This window comes from Arachis duranensis, chromosome 2 (genome assembly GCF_000817695.3).
Source record: "Arachis duranensis cultivar V14167 chromosome 2, aradu.V14167.gnm2.J7QH, whole genome shotgun sequence".
Lineage (NCBI taxonomy): Eukaryota > Viridiplantae > Streptophyta > Magnoliopsida > Fabales > Fabaceae > Arachis > Arachis duranensis.
Window position 1 is genome coordinate 860,494 of NC_029773.3, and position 20,752 is coordinate 881,245.

At 32.2% G+C, this 20,752-nt stretch overlaps 3 protein-coding genes across 3 annotated transcripts in view; 1 reads left to right on the forward strand and 2 right to left on the reverse strand.

Annotated features, from left to right (window-relative positions):
• The first annotated feature begins 3,768 nt into the window (after window positions 1-3,768).
• On the forward strand, window positions 3,769-12,764 carry LOC107472603 (uncharacterized). The gene is made up of 13 exons (XM_016092112.3): window positions 3,769-4,193; window positions 4,532-4,609; window positions 5,761-5,918; window positions 6,979-7,042; window positions 7,416-7,483; window positions 8,752-9,016; window positions 9,206-9,340; window positions 9,459-9,565; window positions 9,642-9,695; window positions 9,799-9,882; window positions 10,485-10,648; window positions 11,389-11,542; window positions 12,330-12,764. Exons 1-12 carry the CDS (start codon window positions 3,896-3,898, stop codon window positions 11,534-11,536), a joined length of 1,623 nt encoding a protein of 540 aa, XP_015947598.1. The 5' UTR covers window positions 3,769-3,895; the 3' UTR covers window positions 11,537-11,542; window positions 12,330-12,764.
• Window positions 12,765-14,575: 1,811 nt separating this feature from the next.
• LOC107472613 (very-long-chain aldehyde decarbonylase CER1) overlaps window positions 14,576-20,752 on the reverse strand; it is a gene marked incomplete in the record, with an annotated part of 18,792 nt that continues 12,615 nt past the window's right edge. Inside the window, 4 exon segments of the mRNA XM_016092121.3 lie at window positions 14,576-14,820; window positions 15,426-15,599; window positions 16,068-16,166; window positions 16,304-16,504. Coding sequence (XP_015947607.1) covers window positions 14,644-14,820; window positions 15,426-15,599; window positions 16,068-16,166; window positions 16,304-16,504 — 651 coding nt within the window.
• Window positions 18,810-20,278, reverse strand: LOC107472622 (NDR1/HIN1-like protein 12). Its single transcript, XM_016092128.3, has one exon. It carries the CDS (start codon window positions 19,557-19,559, stop codon window positions 18,942-18,944), a length of 618 nt encoding a protein of 205 aa, XP_015947614.1. The 5' UTR covers window positions 19,560-20,278; the 3' UTR covers window positions 18,810-18,941.

The window sequence follows — 20,752 nt, forward strand, 5'->3', positions numbered from 1 at the left end:
CCTCATGGAATTGATCTAGTGCAAATCCCCTTCCTTGATTGCTCTGTGTGACCGCGACAGACCCCTAAACCTCGCATCCAGCATGGGATGATTATGGTTATCGTAGAATTGTTCAACAAACCATCGCCCGCTGGCATCATCAACGTGAACCTTAATCCGGGCTTCACACCCGCACCGCGTGATCGAGCACATGAATATCTCCTTCCCTCGAGCACATGAATATTTGCCAAATTATTTTGCCCTCCGCCCCCTGCTTTGTTCTGCGACCCACCTTGGACCTCCTGACCAAGAATCCCTTGATGCGACCGTATTTGTTGTAGTAGTCATAAGCTGCCTGTAGGCTTGTGAACTCCATCGTGAGGACGTCCTTGGCTGTGAGGGAAGAAAATTCAATTGCGCCAAAGAACCATATCCCCTCAATAATCCTCACTCCTGCTTCTGCATCTATGTCTGCATCTGGGACGGATGAATCCATCGCTTCTGCTTCCTCTACCGGCACGGTTTTGCCGCTCATTCCATCATCAGCATCTTGCAACGAACAACATGCAGCATGTGTGACAACAGGCGGTGGGCCACATCAACATAAACCGGTCAACAAAAACTTATAACATGAGCAACAAACACACCTGTGACGCATGGACTCGGTCAAAATTAAATGAAAACTCGTAGCTAGGCTCCACAAACCCGTTCGGCTGTCATAGTTCAAAAAAACGCAGTGAGCCAACAGAACATCGGCGTTATCAACCCTAAATACGAACACGCAGCTATAATTTCAGACATCCTAAAATAACCCAACTAAAATTCATTCAACCGCAAGGACCAACTCCAATTTTCAGTACAGAAATTAAAAACTAACAAATCAGATTCGGCTATGTGCCATAATAAACGGCAACCTCGAACAATCAAACGGTTAAAATTGTTGGGGAAACCGGTGAGGCACGGACCCCCAATTGAAATCAATTTCGGTAAAACACCTCCCTCGGTATTATCGAGCGGTAAAAACTTCAGTGACACCGACAAAGCGTACCTGTAAATCTCGTTGCCTTGTGTGCTCCATTTCCTTCCCTTATTGTGAACCTCTTGACAGCCAGATCTCGATCTGTGCTTCCGCGCCGTTCAATTCCGCGTTCTCCTCCACCGTGCACCGCCGTCTCCGTACAGGTCGACCAAACGAACCTTCACACTGACCCCAACTACAGCTTTCACCTTCCTATTAATGGAGTTTGGGGCTTTGGTTTATTACCGGATTCTCGTCTCTTTCCCCCGTTTTGGTTGTTTCTTAGTTTCATCCCCAACCGCTACTTTTGCTTATTTGTGAACCGACCCCAATCTTTGTCGAAAATTGAATTTATTACCTGATCCACCAAAGTCTTGAATATACTTTTCCCACCGAAAAAACGTCCTCCATACAAAGCCTTCTTTTTTGTAGTTATACTGTTGTAGACAGATACTTTGAATGAAGATTCAAAAATACACATCATTTCTTAATTCTTTTATAATTATAGATGATACTTTTTTTCTTTTTTTTTCCTTTTCATTTCTCTTGTTCATTTTTATTCTATTTTATTCTATTTTTTATTTATTTATTTTTCTCCTCTCTTTCACATTATATATTCATTTTTCATGTTTAAACATTTTTAATCTCTTATTCTTCTTTATGAATATGATAAATAGAGACTAATTAACCTTTATTTTGAACAAAAATGAATAAATATACTTTATACAAAATTAAAAATAAATTTAATTTTCATATATTAATAATGTAAAAAAAATTCTACACATGAAATCATCTAAATTTCTATTTGTGTATTCACTACAACAAAATTTAGTTTTGGTGATAATAAGTCAATAACATAATGATAATTACATGCCTTATTTAACTTATGTTTATGCGACAATTATATATTTGTCATGATTATCATATATTATATGATAATTATATACTTTTACAGATATTAAAAAAAAATTTTATTGACAATTGTATAATTGTTCTAAAACTTCTTAACAATAAATTATAAGATGACTAATATTTAATTGTCGGTAAATATATTAGTGGTTATTTTTATTGACGCTAAAAAAGTTTTAGAAAAAAATTCCAACATCAAGTCAACCAAACCAATATGAGAAACACATACTATAAAAAAATAAAAATTAAGCAAATCAGGGACAGGGACAGTCATTTTTTGTTTTTCAGTTGATACTAATTGTTCAGATATTTAAAATGGCTTATATGAAGAAAAAAATTCACTAATTCAACCAAACAAAATAACATCTAATTTAAAATAGGATTAACTATTACCAGAAACCTAATTCAAATCAGTACCAACTAAACTAGGTTTTTACTAACTGTTTAATCAAAAGTTTACCTGCAAAATAAAATAAACATCTACATACAAGATAAACTGAACATCCAAATACAGTCACATATTTTCAAACATTCATAAATTCTCTAATTCAACCAAATAAAATAACATCTAATTTAAGATGCTTTAACTATTATCAGAAGCCTAATACTTCCTCTGAAAAAATGAAACCCGAACTATCAGGCATCAGCTAACCTTTTGTAGATCAATGAGTGAAAAAGCAAAGTGGCACGGTGGAATAATTCGCACGTCACCTTTATAATGATGGTGATGGCACAGCTGGACGGCAATGGGGCCGACTAAGTGTTGTGGTGGTGGCGCCAACTAGGTGCTGATGTACCGGCGCCTTTGGCGTGCGGCTCCATCCTTCTGTTGCAGCGGCGCTGGTTGCCGGTCTCCGGCACTGGTGGAAGACGACGGTGCTGCGACACCATGCGTGAGAGTGTGGATGAGAGGAAAAAAAGAAAATAGTGGTAGAAGAGCAATGCCACGTGTCAAGTATGGAAGTTGGCATGGCACCGATAGAAATAACAGAAAAGAAAACTGGTGGCATTGAGGTTTGCTAGAGAGACAGGGAGTGATAACACTACAAGGCTATGTTTGTTTAGAGAAACATGACATTGAGACGGGAATACAGAGATATAAAATCGTGTTTGACAGATGAGACATAAATAGAGACAATGTGTCCAAGGACACTGAATTAGTATATTTTGTGTCCATCCTGACAGAAAAAACACAGAAACACTAACAAAAGACACAACTTATCTTTTATTTTTTCTTTCATTATTCTTGTTAATTTTTATAATTATATTTTTTATTATTATATTTTTCGTCTTAAATATTTTGAATAAAAAAATGAAAATAAATTAGATTTTTATAATTTGTTCTAATTTATCACCAAACAGTATACAAGAATACAAAATTTTATGTTTCTGTCTTTTATGTCTTGTTTTTCGTGTCTTGCCTTATTTTCAGAAACAAACACAATCCAAGAGATTTGGGTGTGTCAAGATTGCTATAAAAAGAGTTGGAAAGGTGGATAATTAAGTTAAATAAGTGAATAATGGATTTTTAAGAAGGTAATTAGGAGTAAATTGTTTTTTTTTAATCTTGTGTAGGAGTGAATTGTTCGTCTAATGAAATTGAAAAAATTTTAAAAAATAAAAAAATATATTTTTGATATTTTATATAAAAAAATATTTTTATATAAGATATTTTTGTTTAACTATAATATTAAAAATATTTAAACAAAAAATATTTTTTTAAATAAATTTAAAAAAATATAAATGATAACTTTTCATTTTTTTATTTTTATTACTAAAACTTTACCCAAGGGATAAAATCGCCCAAATAAGCTTACACTAAAAAATTGAAGCTGGGAGCAGAGTTTTGTTATTATTATTATAAAAAAATTGCTGCAGTGTCTCAGATCAGATCAGAGAATAAGAGGAAGAAAGAAGGAACCAAAGCAATTCAATTTCCCTCTTTCTCAAACCCACCTAGTCCCAAAGTTGAGTGTAAAAGGTGCAACAATGCTAAAAGGGAGATTCTCGTTCTTCGGGGCTTCTTCTAACTCAATCAACACCAACACCAAGAATTATTCATCATTATCGAAGGGTGAAGAACTGCGTCCAAAACTGAATCTCGAAACGGATAGGCAAGTATATAGGCCTGGTGATCCAGTCGTTGTGACCATTCAGATCTCAAACCCGTCCAATGAATACTCTTTTCTCATGGAAAGGCTCGGTTTTGAGATCAAAGGGATTGAGAAATTGGACACTCAGTGGTTCGCTACACCGAAGCCTCTTCCTGGTTCTAAGCAAAGGAGAGGTTCGTTCTTTCCTTCAGTCGTTCATTCCTTTGCAACATTTGAATTTCAGAGTTTTTCTTGTTTCAGTCTTAACTGCAAATTAGTGATTATTGTTATTATTGGTGTTTTTGATTCATGTAGTAAGCTACACCTTAGTGGGATAAGGCATAGTTGTTGTTCGAGGGTTAGAATTTAGAAGTTCTATAGATTCTTAAGTAATCTGGCTAGAGCCATTTGTGTTGCCGAATTAGATGTGTATTACTTGCTCAATTATAGCTTTTGCTATTTTTTCTTTTTGGGTCTGGGAATGTTTTCTACTACTTACACTGTTAATTGATTTTTTGCTTTTTTGTTTCAGGTGAAAATGTGTTTTTGGATGCCTCAACACCAGTCTTAGTGGCAAATCAGATTGTTAATTTTGGAAGAAGCAAATCATGTACGTGGCGTTCTAGATTTAAGTATATATATGCTCTTCAATTTACTTTCTTCTTTGCTTCTTTAATCCTTCTTCATTCTAGCAGAATAAATCCAAAATTGTTATTGATGATTTTTGGTACCTAGCTCCTGTAGTTAGACAACTTAGAAGAATGGCACAACAAAGATGAACTCTTTGGTCCTATCTAAAAGCATGTCATAAACCATCTCTTTTAAATGCTTAAGCTTTTTTATGAAGGCAAATGAATGCATCTATATATCTATAACACAATTCTTATTAAAGGCTTCTCAACGCAAATATATATATATATCTATAACACAATTCTTATTAAAGGCTTTCAAACGTAAAATGTGCTTGAATTTGGAAGCTTGTGGACCATTTGTTTGTAATAGCAGTTAGGATTGGAAGTTTAGAAAACTTCATTTCATTCCAAATTCCAACATTACCGAGGAAACTCAAACCTTTATCCATAAATTCAAATAATAGATTATGATGATTCTTAACACTTGGGGCACCATCCATGAGAAAGAGGGGTGGGAGAACACAAGGTCAGCATGTAGGAGAGTGTTATTAAAGGATATATAAAAGAGTTGAAATTTGACAAGTGATAATACACGATCCTGAATTGTTGACTATTCATGTGAATCATTGGTCGTCGCTATGGTGTATTTGACTAGTGCAAAAATTTCATTTCCTTTCTTCAATGCATCATTTATTTGGAATAAGATATGGTGGCTCACATCTATTTGTGCAGAGCTAGTGGCCTTTTTCTTTTTCAAGATTTTCTCTAGATTTAGCTAGTACCCGCACAGTGATCACTTACCTGATTACTTTTGAAGATACCACATTTTTTACCCCTTAACTTTTCTGAACTGCTTCAATTTAATTCTCATGTTTCTGGATGGAAAATGGGAAAACTCGAAATGAAAAAGTTGATCAATCTTTGATGGGGAGGTAAAACTGAAACTATTTAGAAACATTGGGGACAAAATCATTGAACTGTTTTCTTTAAGCTTGAACTGTGGAATTTTCTTGAATGTATCCCATTGCATGTTGCCTACTTATGAGACTACCTTTGAAAACGTCATGATTTAATGGTTGTCTTATTTTAATTGGTGAAGGTTGATTGTATGGGGCATTGTTGATTGCAGATGTTGTACGAATGCTGCTGCCTGACACTATTCCTCCGTCGTACAAGGGTTCAAATATTCGTTATTTGTACTATGTTAGAACTGCATTAATGGGAGGGTGGCTAGTGCTTGAAAACGGGCAGTCTCGTCCAGAGACCACAAATGATGTTAATGATTTGGTTGGTTTTCGAATGAATTCCTGACATATGCTGAAATGCTTTTGCATCACTTTATTTTCATGCTGAGTTATGGTTCTGATGTTGGCATATCTTTTTTGGTTTTTGCATTGTCAGGAACATGTTTGCCTTTCCCTCATGTTTTATTTTTATTTTATATAATTCAAGCTTTATTAGAGAGCTAATAATAGCAGGAGAGGGAAGGCTCTAGCATGCCATGATGATTTGCACTCATTTTAAGCAATTCCATGGGAGTAGTATGTCATTCTTATTGGGGGATGATTATCAGCCTTATTTATAGATTAGGTGGAAAATAGCCCAATTGCTAGAGGTTGATAGACATGGAGAGAACCTATATATGAAAACCACTAAGGAGATTTTAATTTTAATTGTTGGTCTACCATTACAAGTTTGTTAGTTTCAATGCGAAACCATTGAGGTGCAATCTTGTTTTGTAATCATGAGCCATATGCCAGATTAATGTATAGGCAGGTGGCTTTTGGGCTCAGGTTATGAATTTGAAAAAATGTTGCTAGACTCTTTGCTCAACAATACTATGAAGTTTTCTCCTTATGATATCTGCAATGCATAAAAATAATGTCGTGGGGATGCATGAAGATATTAAATTGCAAAAATATTTTTTATCTTTTAGAGCAATACTACAAATCAGCTCCTAAGGAATTTTAATTACCAAATCAGTCTCCAAATTTTTATTTCATAGCTAGTTGGTTCCCACATCAAATTGTTCGTCTATATGGAGGGACTGACTTGAGAATCTTAAAAAATTCTTAGGGACTTTCATATGTTTATTAAATAACGATGGAAGCTAATTTGTCTAAACTTTCATATGTTAAGCAGAATATGACATGGGGATGATTTGCCTAACAAAATAAAATGTTGGGGGACTGATTTGGTTAATTAAATTCATTGGAGCTAAAGTATCCAACTAAAATTTCTTATGACTGATATGAAATATTACTCTATTTTTTATTTTATAACATTGTAACATTTTGATATAGTTGCTTTTACATATTTTTTAAGTTGTTTACTTTCACTTTTACAGGAAGTACGTGTTCCATTACAAATATGGATAAACCAGAAAGTCAATGGCTTTCAATCTGATGAAGGTTACCTGAATAGCTAACTTATTTTTCTATTTCCTATGCATTGTAAACCTGCTAATAGTTTTTGACTTCCATTAACATTTTATTTTCTCAAATTATTGAAGTTAAAAATCAATAGTGATTGATCATTTTACTGCTATCTGTTAGCATATGAGAATGTTATTCATTTGACAAGTTTATTACTTGATTTTTATTTTTGAATGTTAGTGTGGTATTTTCTCATAGTTCTTTCAGTTTTTTATTGCTTCTGCTCCTTGCTCTAGATTCTGATTATTATGATTTTTGTTTTGTTTTACTTTCCGTTTCATTGCTTTTGGTGTGTTGCGGAAACACCTGCATACTAATACTTATATATAGATATATCTTGTTTTTTCAGATATTGTTCCTCCAACTATTATCCAACCGGATTTATTTTGGAAAGAGGTGGATGCAGATGCTGATTGGGTATGCTATTGGTGATATTTTTTAATTGGGTAATTTAAACTTATCTGTGGTGTAGCCTAAACTCATTTGTCACCCTTTCTTTAAATAATCTGGTTTATTTGTTTTTGTAATTGTCAAATATTTTGTGTGCAATATGTGAAATGACTTGATAAATTATGCTCTAAACTGGTTATCTATGGACTATGGGATTTTGGTTAGAAAACAAAGTGGTCCAATGTACAAGTTGTTACTGTGGGGAGTTTAGATGTACACAACTTTTATCTTCGCAAGCAGTGTCTTTTCAGGAATTGAATCCAGTTGCTATTACACCAAGGTTCAGCTGATTTTGGTTATAAAGAAAGAAAAAACAATGCTCTTTGTTTGGGAAAGTGGAATACAAAGAATGTGAGTAGTGACTAGCTAGGGAAAAAAATTGGGTCATAAATTTATGATGCTTTTGCTTCTATTTTTGTTATTTTACAATGCTATTGCATCTCTAAGTTTGTTTTCCTTAAATGTATTATTTTGCTTTTGATAGAAAGAAAAACATTAATGAGAAAGAAATAGTACCAAGGGAGAGGATAAAATATTGTTCAAAGAGTGAAGCAACATAGAATGTGCAAAATAAATTTAGCTACTTGACCAGACTGGCAGCATGCAAATCTCTCAGCACATAAGAGTTTGGTTGGTTTATATTTCTTGTTTCCAAAATTAATTAGAAAAATAAAACATTATTTCCAATTTTCCCTGTTTCCAGCATTTTGTAAAGGGTACACTGAAACAAAATTTTGCAACTTCCATTGTTTTCTTCACAAAATCTTGAAACAGGCAGGTTTGAAAATATAATTTTTATAATGAGTTTTGAAAATAGAAAATGAACATATCTAACAGAGTGAGACCACTACAGAGTGCATGTGAAGCTAAAGAAAATACTCTTTCTCAAATATGGCAAAAGTTTTCTTACAATAGCAACCGTTGTATCCTGATATTGTTCTATTTTTTCCCTTTTATTTAATGGGCTGTTGTCCTTTGTTGTATTCCTTCATTCATGCTGGAAGTTTGAATGTAAACTTTTTCTATAGTCATCCTTCTTCCTATAAGGATTCAGTGCTTGTTAAACTGTATTATATATTTCAAATCCTCCTCTGAGAACTATTTATTCTTCTTGTTTCTGGTTTTATGCAAATCCCTCACTTGGCATACACTTCTGTAATGTATTGACGTTCACTTAACCCATAGCTACCTTTTTTTTCACACAATAGATATAACATAGAATCATTTCTGTCCAGGTTAGAGCAAATGATTATTACGATGCTGCTGAGGAGGACTATGACAGCTCAAGGGATGATGTGTCCTCTGTTTCTTCTTTTAATTATAACCCCACTAAAGAAAATCTTTACAGAGGGTTTGGAAGTTCATTATCATTACGATCTTCTTCTGCAAGATCATTGAACAGAGAATCTTTTGCTCTAGAAGGTCATCGAACAAGTTTATCTTCAAATATAGCGCTTCCTCGACTTTCTGTTGCTGAGGTGTTATCTGATCCTGGCGCCGGTGAGTTAGTTACCTGTACCTGTACTCAGATAGGACAGTTTGTTTGAAACTGCTTATTGTTCTGTTGAGAAAGCAATCAGTTACAAGTTTCAAGTTTTGCTGGTTTATTAGTGTCTCATAGATAGGTGTCATCTTTTGCTATTGCTTTCTCCAAGGACCTGCTTTGCCAAATAATCTTTTGTATAACAGATGTCTTATCAAACCAGAAATCACTTGCTATTGCCTCACCAAGTGAGCAACAGAAGTACAGGAAACCATTTTCTGCAGAAGATGATGCCGGAGTATCCACTTCACCAGAAGTGGGAGCGAATGAGTCTTTAGCATGTAAATTGATAAATTTTCTTCACTTCAAGTTGATTTTGATATCCAAAGGATACATTTTGGATATTAACATTCAATATAGATTCTGCTTAAGCTAATCTGCTTCATACATTTTCCACAGCAGAAGGCTTCACTAGAGGAAGGTCTTATAACATTAAACTGGATGATCAAGTTTTGCTTAAATTTTCACCAAAAAATTCTGATGCAACTTATTACTTCAGTGATATGGTAATGATAGCCTTAATAGAGTTTGATACATCCTGTGCACTTGTTGGGATCTCTAATCACAAACAACTTGTTGCAGATAGGTGGGACTCTTACTTTCTTTCATGAAGAAGGAGCTAGGAGATGCCTTGAGGTGATTGGCCTGTTGTGAGCTTTATTTAAACTAATAACTAACCAATTATTCAGCACGATTGATGCAATGGAAGGAATTTATTATTATAATGATCATTTTGCAGATCTCAGTAACATTGGAAACTTCAGAAACTATAAGTAGGCGATTTATTCACCCTTCTAGGAGGAATTCCCCGACAATAACCAAGGTATGTACCCTTACTGCTCAAGCTTTTTCGAATCCATGTTAATTTTTGTATGTGTCACTGCTAAATGTCATAAAAAAATAAAATTTCCTTCTTTGATTGAACTCGCTCTTGTTTATTTAATTGTCTCCCTTTAGCCTCTCTTGGTATAAACCTCCTCAAGAGATGCTACTATTGCTTTCTCCCAAGTGAACTTTTGCAAATATGTAGTTACATGTACTTGTGATTATAGGCTTATACACTTAACATTCTATGCGGATGAGGTGCTTTTTTGGGTCTTGTTGGCACTTTTACTTCTCAATATTCACAACTGTAAAGCATTCCTCATCATGTAGCAGTTTTATAGGGACTCTGTGATTGCAAATTGCAGATGAAGCAATTCTTTATTTTGTTCTACTTAACATACTAACAGTATCTGTCTGCATTATATTATGTCCTCTGTCTTGACTTTTGGTTTGTGTTACTGATTTTTCATGGAATATCCAGAAAGAAAAAGCAATGAGATCTTGATTTAACTAGTGGAAAACTGAATCTATGAGCATTTAATATTTCAAAATGATACTGGAATCTGATTCTGACAATTATGTTCTCAACTTTGCTTTTAGATTCAGAGCGACCATCATGAGGTTGTTGCAGATTTGGTGCAGACAAGCTTCTTGTTTTCTATTCCAATGGATGGTCCAATGTCCTTCTCCACTTCACATGTATCTGTGCAATGGGTTCTTCGTTTTGAGTTCTTCACAACTCCAAAGAACGTGGATTGGAGAAGGTACGTGTTTCCCATCTATGAAGGCTTAGCATATACTTTTATATTTTTATTGTTTTTTTGAAAATAATTAATTGGAATCAATATGTTCTGTAACAATAATTTTCTAGGAATGAAAATATAAAAGTAAAATATTATGAACCATCCCCGGACCCTGCGTTAATGCAAGATGCTTGTACACCGGGCTGTCCTCTCCTCTCCTCCCCTCCCCCCAAAAAAAATGAACTAAGGGTTTTGGAAGGTTAATAAAAAACTCCTGAAACCTTTGCCTCTCGAAAAATAAAATTCATCAACAATGTCAAACCCTCCAATGCCCTTCTCTTTCCTTTAGAACCTCTCCTAAACCAAATTCGTGAACACATCTTAAATGTCCAGTTCTGGGCACGAGGAGTGCCTTTTACATTCTCCATTACTCAAGGATATGACCAACATAACTTCTATGAATACTTTTGGCACCCAACTTGTTACAGAGATAGATTCTCATCTTGATCTACATTCTTAAGAAAACCTACTAGTCATTTTCATTTCTGTTTATCCTTCATGTATTGTTGTAGAGACAATTTGTTTCAAAATGCAGCTAGGGGCTGGTTTATATAGCCTGCATGGAATAAATTTGCCTAAGTACGGGCGATGAACTAATAATATCCTTATTGATTCTATTATATCCTAATTGCAGATACTAAAATAATATTTGTTGAATCTAACATTGTATCGGTTAAACTTGTATTGTTTCTGAACCACAGATATGAGCATCCACTTCTGATTGAGGGAAGGGATAAAACTGAATGGGTTCTTCCAATTACTGTGCATGCTCCCCCGAGTAGAGCTCTTCCTTCCGGCACAAGAAATGATAAGCATTTTTCATTGGATCCTTCATGGGGGCACAATTGACAAAAGGTATTAATGAATCCTTATCCAACCTTGTTTTCCGTTTCATTAGCTGAGGAATCTAAGTTAAAGGTCCACATTTCTGCAATTACTTTAATAAAAAGGTTTAGTGTGTGTTTGGATTATGGTTTGTCAAACCGGAATTTGAATAAAATTGATTTTATAGAATTGATTTTGGCTAAAAGTAAGTTTGTGTCGACATGATTTATGTTTGGCAACTTTATACTAAAATTGATTTTGATAAAATAAATATTGTTTGGATAATATTAGTTAAAATCACTTTTAAATAGATAATTACTTAAAAGGACATGACATTAAATTATAATATTATTTTTTATACATGTTTAATTTTCTTTTTTATACTTTTTTCTTATTCAAATTAAAAATTAATAAAAAATATAAATAATAAAAAAAGAGTTTATATAAGAGAGAAATAATAGGAATTCTATAAATAATGCAATAACATATATAAAGGATAAAGTTGGTAAAAGAAAAATAAATATTGAATGTAGTGGCTAAAAGCACGTTAATGCAACGGAGAAGTTAGAAATTATTGCTTCTTGTAAACGTGGTTTTGTAAACAAAATCACTTAAACGCAAAAATTTAGCCAAACCAAAAATTGAAGCTTTCAAGAAATTAAGTACTTTTTCCCTTCAAACGTGTTTACCAAACACAGAAGTTTCCAATAAAGCCTTTATGGATACCAATTCTGTAGTGTAGATAATCCAATAAGATGTTTTTTTTAGTTTGGTTGTCATCCAATAATTGATTTTGGGATTAATTTGTTTTATGCAGCAACAAAGAAGGAAGCTGAAACGTGTGCAGCCTTACCATCTTTGTCTTTAAGTATCATTCCAAGCTTTATCTTTTTCTTGTACAAAATTTTTACAGGAGCCAAAATTGGCACAATTTGGCATCATTGGTTAACTCTGAAATTGCCAGATTCTTTCAGCATAGTATTTCTGCTTTCTTTGACCTCCACCTTTCTTTCTTTCTTGCTTTCTTTCTTTATGGGTTTGGTGTTGACTTGATTACGTCCCATACTCAATTACATGTTGAATCTCCACCCCCCTTTTCCCCACCACCACCACCACCATTTTTTTAGCTTTATCTTACAGGTAAAGGATGATAAATTCCAGTTGTGATAAAAATAACAATTTGTTGCTTAGCGTGGTAAATTGTATTGATGATCAATTCCAGTTGTGATAAAAATAATTGATTTGTTGCTTAGCTTATTTAATGTTTTTAAGTTTTCCCAAAGTTACAAATATTTTACGAACAATCCACCCTTACTTTCTTTCCTGTTATTTTCTTTGTTGGATACCTCAACGAAGATTCTATAATTATCTTAATGTGATTTTGGTATGTTATAAAAGTGATATCGTTATTTAAAGTATATCTAATAAATAAGTCATATTTTTAACACTAAGTATCTTTGTGAAAAGATATTTTTAGCATCTTCATTGGAGTAAGTTTTTTATTTTTTATTTTTTTCCGTTTATGGTTGGAACCACCTACTTATTAAAAACTGAACATATTCATCTTGGTTAGGAAATGTTGGAATGTGCTAAATTTCCCTTCATTAATCTATTATTATTTTAATATCATTTAAATATGTCATGATTTGTTTCCTTTTACTTTCACGTGAATAATTTAATTTAAAATTGATTAATTTTCCACTCCTAATACTTGATTACTTGGTGAAAATAAATTATGAAATGTCAGTATAAAATTATCCCAATGGTGCATATACTTATCAAGTAGGTAATTAATTTGACTGTATTTTGGGGCTTAATCCGTTGTTAATGAAAGAGATGTATTGTTTTCATTATTTTTATTAATAAAACTTAAGAGATTGAGATGGAAAATGCTGAGATAGGTTTACTTAATACAAGTTGAAGGAAAAAAAAATGGACATTGAATCGTATGTTAAATTTATTTGTCACCTTAGTGTTATTTTTTATAGGTTTAATTACTCTGTTAGTCTCTATAGTTTGGCAAAATTTTTAATTAGATTCTTATACTTTTTTTCTTTTTAATTGGGTCCCTGCACTAATTTTTTTTCAATTGAGTTCCTATACTTTTTTTTTTCTTTTATTTGAGTCCTGTACTAATTTTTTTTAGTTGTGTCCCCATACAATTAAGCCAATTACTACTAAGAGGGATCTAATTGAAAAAAAAATTGGTGTAGGGACCCAATTAAGAGGAAAAAAGTATAGGGACCTAATTAAAAATTTCACGAAACTATAGGAATCAATAGAGTAATTAAACCTTTTTTATATAACCTGCACAGTAAAAAGAAAAATTGTATGACATAAGGGAAAAGACAATATCAATCTCCCATAAGAAAGGTTTAAATGTAATTTACTATGTAAATTAGATAAACAAATTTTAAATTCTTATAATATATTAAATATTTAAAATTAAATTGTCTATATCTACTAACATTTATAAAAAAAACTATTAATTGTTTATACATATATGTAAGTTTAGAAAATCTGTTTAATTTTTTCAAGCTACCTTTTAGTAGACCCAATCTTAGAGGTGGAGATACTAAACTTTTTTCTAAAACAAAACTTATAATGAACAATAGACCTAAGTTGGAAGTAGAGATTTTTTGGTTGACAAATTTCTTTTTTTACTTTACAAGTTATGTTGTCTAATAATATTGTTTAACGGGGACATTAAATTAAAAAGGTAACATTTTTGTTTGAATTATGCTAACAAATTTTAACAAATAATTGTTATACATATTCATCCAATCATCTTATGAAGTTTACTTTGTAATAATGAGTTCATAATATAGTACTTTATATTTATTTATAATAATAATTTCATATTTTCTATGCATGCATATATAGATTAACACAATGAATGCTCAATTAGAATTAATTCTTTACGTCCTCATTAATTCATAGAAATTATTACATCACATAAATTATAAGATATAACTACTAACACAAATAATTTATGATAATTTAGGTGTAATGTATAATTAATACAATTTTTATAATATTAATTTTATATCTTTAAATATCATAAACAAATAAACTTAATAACTGAAATAATATTTAATATAGTCACATAAAAAATACTAATTATTAATTATTTAAGCTTTAATAAGAGGATTTATTTTCAATGGCCTAAACCCATGATGAATACTTGCTTGCCATATTTTCTCAATGCTAAACATAGCATCTCCACACTCATTAACATTCCATTCTTCTAAAGCATGCAATATCCCTGCAATACGCCATGCACTCATCACCCTTCTTGGCAGCCAATTCTGCAATTGAATTTTGAAATTTAGTTACCGATAAATAATATATTCTAACTTGGTTCATATTTATAATCAAATTTGAAAAATAATATAATCAAAATAAATTTATATTTATATTTAAAATATAATAAAAGTTTAAAAATACAACATTGGCTGATTGATAACTTTATTCATTATTAAAGAAATATGTACAGTGATAGATTTTTTGTTTTTGTAGAGCATTTTTGATAGTCAAAATATAAATGAAAAATAACTAAATTAGTCGCTGAATTAGCTAATCATATAAAATATATATTAAAATATAAAACATATATTGAAAATAGATTAAACCATATATATTTATATATAAATATACGATAATTAATTTGATAGTTGATTTTTAATATAAAAATACTATTTTTGAATATCAAATAACGGATTCGATTTAACTATCTAGCATATTATGTTGCCAATGAGTAATAGCTCAAATGACATAGTCTTTCCGTACTCAATTAAGAGGTTGCGGATTCGAGTCTCCTATCTTTAGTATAAAAAAAAAAAAAAAACTAGCATATTATGTCATAAGAACAAATAAATGTTAGCTAAACCTTAAAAGTTATTACAAGACTTACCTCACAGGAATGTACGTTAACTAAAGAAGAGGGAGCTAGCATGGATGGTGTGGTATGATAGAAACAATCTTTGCGAAGTTTCTTTGGAGGAAATTGTGTAAAAGGTATGAACAATGTTCCTTTTGGTGCCTTCTTCTGTTCAGCCTCGTTAATTTGATCTCCTACTAACCATATCTGGAAATTAAATTTGAAATCAGATACATTATTTTCATAATACATTTTAATTTAATTTTCGTTTCTCATGGAATTAATTGATTTTTGTTTTAATTACTCCACTAATTTCTATGATTTTATCGCATTTTTAATTAGATCCTTATACTTTTTTTTGTCTTTTCAATTGGATCCCTATACCGTATCAGATTTTGTAATTAAGTTGCTGCCGTCTCAAAAACATTGAAATCAACTGAATATTCTATTAATCAAAATAGAATATTCAATCAATTGTTAGGCATATTCATTTTATTTAACGAAATATTCCGTTAATTCCAATGTTTTTGTCACGACAATGATTTAATTACAAAATCTGATGTGATATAAGGACCTAATTGAAAAGAAAAAAAGTATAAGCACTTAACTAAAAAATTTGATAGAATTATGAAAACCGACGGAATAATTAAACCTTGATTTTTTTTTTTCATGTACCTCTGCAGTGTAGGATCCTGGGAAAACCAAATTCTTTTTGGACTCAGAGCAGAGCTTTGACTGAAGATTATCATAATCATCCTTGTACATTGTTGTAACCTGAAAAGAATTGCATGGAATAGCAATGAAGGAATTCAACTTGTTTTTTCTTGTTTTTTAAATGCACGTTGAATATGAATATATATTGATTATAATAACAAGATTATTGCAAAAATCAAAGTAATAATGTAACGTACCTTGGTACCCCTTTCACATAAAGCATTGACAATAGCATATGAGATCTTGGTAAGTTTACCAGAAAGAAGGACTTGAGTTGTTTCTTTGGGAATGTTATTAAGAACAATAGCCACAACTAAGCTACTTCCATCAACAATCTTTATCTTAAGCTGCGGATAGCTCTTTATGTAAACCTCACCAAGTTTATTAAGCTTATCTCCCTGCATCATCCAATACATTCAAAGTATATAACAAACTATTAAATTTATTTATTTTTGGTTTAATTACTATATTGGTCCCTATAGTTTCGTGAAATTTTCAATTAGGTCCCTATACTTTTTTTCTTTTTAATTGGGTCCTGCACTAATTTTTTTTTCAATTAAGTCCCTCTTAATAGTAATTTGCTTAATTTTATATGGACCCAACTAAAAAAAAGAATTGGTATAAGGACCTAAATAAAAGGAAAAAAAGTTTAAGGACCCAATTAAAAAAAATTGGCGCAAGGACTCGGTTAAAAGGAAAAAAAAAGTATAGGGACCTAACTGAAAATTTCGCAAAACTATAGGGACCAACAGAGTAATTAAACCTTTATTTTTTTGGGTCACATACATTAGGAAATACTCAAAAGATCAGGTCAATAGTTAAATTAGTCACTAAAAGATGACTTGTTTTTTAAATTCGTCCTTAAAAGATTTTACCAATCAAATTGATTCTTCAAAGATTATAAATTAATCATTTTCGTCCTTCAGTCACTCAGTTAATAGTTTTAGTAAACGATTAATGACATGAAATGTTAACTCACAACACACATGACACCTAGCCTATCTAATTAGACGTTGAACAAATATATTTATCAAAAGTTATCAATTTAGTGTCGTTAGGTTATATTAGGATTAGAGTTTATATAATTAGAAAAATTGACTAAATTGATATATTTTCATAAATATATTTGTTTAGCATTCAATTAGACATGTTAGGTGACATATATGCTATCAGTTAACGTTTTATATCATTAATCGTTGATGGAAATTATTAATTGAGTGATAGAAGGATAAAAAAGATTAATTTATAATCTTTGAAAGACTAATTTGATTAATAAATTTTTTTAGGGACAAATTTGAAGAATGATATATCTTTTAGGTAGCTGTTCATACCCTGGCCCAATACAAAGGCCCAGGTCCAATCAAAAGGCCTAATCTAAAGGATTAGAGCCTAGCTAAGTACCGACCTTCACATAAGAAGTCGGTATCAACCACGACTTGGTCAGAAGAGGTCGGACGAAAGATTAGCTGGCAGGTAAACACTCATTCAAATGAGTAACCGCCCCTAAAATCTCTCTAACCGCCTCATAAAGCCATATCTTAACCTCCCCAAGATAATAGGGACGGTTACCACCCTAAAGATACGGCACTACACCAACGGTGGTTATTGGCTCATCTCTATAAATACACTGACACGCCCTCAGGTATCTCTAAGTCCAATACTCTCTAAGACCTGCTTACGCTCTTGCTAACTTAGGCATCGGAGTGTCTTTGCAGGTACCACCCCCCATTCACACGCGAGCACAAGTCGGACGGAGCCTTCCGAGTCACGGACCTGCCCGGAGTCCTCCTCCATCACACACTTGGGCCGCCTAACGCCATCCGCGTTATTAATCTCCGGTTACCTACCGTAACAAGTCCATTTGATTCAATTACGAACTAGATGTGAATAAGTTAAGTTAAGTGAGTTTTTATCTTATTTTATCAAAAAATTAAATAAAAAAATAAAATAATTCTCTTTGTATTTAATTTTAAACTTTTTTTAATTTTAATTTATCTTTTCTTTTTTCAATTTCAGTAATTGTCTTCTTGTTTATCCCTTATTTTATAACAACTTTTATTTTCAATTTTTTTAATATATAATACAAGCTTGAAAGTTGAAATATTAAAATACTAATATATTAGAGATATCCAAAAAGAGGGAAATGAATTAAAAACAATATAGGTGTTACCATTAAACTTAACAACAAAGGCATTGCCAAATACCTAATACTTACCCTACAATATGCTCGAGAGAGCAAAGCTTCACTAGAAAGTTTCCAAAAAGAAGCAAAAGGTGCAAATCATTGACACTTTTTCAACGTTAAAGAAAGGATCTGGATTTTACTTGTCTTTTCCTTCCGGATGAATCTTTCAATATTAACTCTCAATTTAAATTTCGTAATATTTTCCCTCTTCCTTGGTTTGCTTACTTGAGTGTAAGTTGAAAACAAAAATAATATTAATAATAAAGTTGGCCAGCTAAAATTAACTATAAAATAAATTAAATAAATAAAAGATGAACTTATTTTGTAATTTCTGCAAAATAATATATCAAACTTTCTCACTTTTAAGTACAACAAAAAAAAAATTCTTTTCAATTTTCACTCTATTTTATTGTTAGTCGAAATATAAAAATAAAAGGAGAAGGGTTTCATGGCGGAAATATATTATGAAACACTGAGACATGTTTGCTGAGTTACACATGAAGAAATATTAAAACATGACAATCTACTTGAAAAGCAAAGAATCTAAGAATAGATACTGAATTTTATTAGCTGAAATAATATCTACATAGGCAAGAAAACTAAGAATATGTAAGTTGAATTATGAAAGAAGGAGGAGAATAAGAAGAGATTCATTTTGATTTTGAGGTGCACCTATTTGGAATGTAGCTGCCATTCAAAGGATGGAACTTGAGTTGACAGTTCAAGCGGCACAAGAACTTAACAGATCCTACAGGCCCTATCCTCCACCGAGTCCTTGCATTTCCCTTGAAATCGAAGGCAATCTCATTCTTCTTCCAAGAATCATCTACTTTCTCCATCTGATCAGGAGTCAAAGGAATGGAAGAAGACTGAATAACATAGTTAAGATCCTTAGTACTATTCTTAGGAACCTCCAAAGAATCCGCAACGAGGACGGCTATGCCTTGGCCTTGGAAGCTGATGTTGAAGCTTATGTCAGAGAAAGTAGCATGAGCCTTGGCATTGCCATTGTGAGCCCTCACAATGACTGTGAGCTGTGTCTGGAGGAGGCCGGCGTAGTCGTTCCGGAGAAGGTCTAAATGAGCATTGGTGATGCTGATCACAGGTACTCTTGGATGGATGACCAAGTATGCGATGAAAACTACTATCCCTGCAATCACAACTGCTATGGCTATGATGGTGCATAGGATCGCTGCTAGCCAGATCAAGGGGTTCGTTCGGCCCTGCCGCCGATGGAGATCGAGTTTTCTCTTGAAAGCCGTAGGCATAGAGCATGAATCAATCAGTCTTGAGAGACTAAAACATTCTTTTTCCCACTGCTCTGCTTTCTCTCTGTTTTGTTCTGTGTTGTGATGAAAAGAGAGTAGTTTGGCTTCAGAACATGAAGCACATAAACAATTTGAGTTCTTTAACTCTATTTACAATGGGGTTTTAGTATCTTCGTTTAATTCCTTTCCCAACTTTAAAGCATTTGATCCTGTGCGCAAATTACTATATCCCATTTCATTTTCTAGCATTTTCATATATTTTAAATTCCTAACCATGTCATAAAATAATCTTACTGTGTAAAATGATAAATTTGTTTCCACTATTTTAAGAGAAAAAGAGATGGATTAATCATTTCAATGTAAAATTCGTACATATATGAAAGAGGATTAATATACACTCTTTTCCAAATAATGAAAAAACAAGTTTATTTGTTAAGAATATATTCAAATTTTGTGAGACTATGATTCTCCTACTGTTTATATGATTAGAAACTTCAATAGCCATATAGCAAATATTACCCATGAACTGGGAATCTTGATTTATATGTTAATTGTGAAAAGGTAAAATACCAAACTTGCATTGCTAGATGCAAAATCCTTCTTCTTACTCTGCCTTCATAGCAAATTCTGTTCTCAAGTATAAGTGGGTCCACACTTGCATGCGTAAAGCATATATTAACTAGTACATATTCCTACTTGGGGAGAATTACAATTTACAACCTTATACACACTTCTAGATTAGCAAATAACATGTTATCCTTACGTCTTAAAAGTAAACACTCGCATAAAAGATTTTAAAGATATAGAAAATTTACATTTTTCCCCTTTGCTTTAAAAACAAGCTTGTTGTAAAAGAACGTTTTCCTATTTTTAGGTGACTGTATCCAAAGTTACACATTCAAAATAAACACTGCAAATCTTATGTCTAGGATATGTAACGCGTATGAATCACACTCAGTTATATACTAATTCCCCCTCTTCTTTAAACCTGATTAAGCACTCTATCAAGTACAACTTATGTTTTATAAAAATATATATACATGAATTTAGTTAGACCATTTTTACATAAAAAAGCAGCAATTGCTTTATCAGACGCATAAATGTTAAGGGTACAAAACTAACAGAATGATTCGCAAACTATGAGAAGCCTTAATAAGGTCTAGAAACGAATCAGCTTTATCCATGAAAATTTT

Coding starts and splice junctions, on each gene's coding strand:
- LOC107472603 (XM_016092112.3), top strand. CDS start 3,896: ATGCTAAAAGGGAGATTCTCGTTCTTCGGGGCTTCTTCTAACTCAATC. Junction 7,043..7,415: donor TGGCTTTCAATCTGATGAAG/GTTACCTGAATA, acceptor TTGTTTTTTCAG/ATATTGTTCCTCCAACTATT. Junction 9,696..9,798: donor GAGCTAGGAGATGCCTTGAG/GTGATTGGCCTG, acceptor ATCATTTTGCAG/ATCTCAGTAACATTGGAAAC.
- LOC107472622 (XM_016092128.3), bottom strand. CDS start 19,559: ATGCCTACGGCTTTCAAGAGAAAACTCGATCTCCATCGGCGGCAGGGC.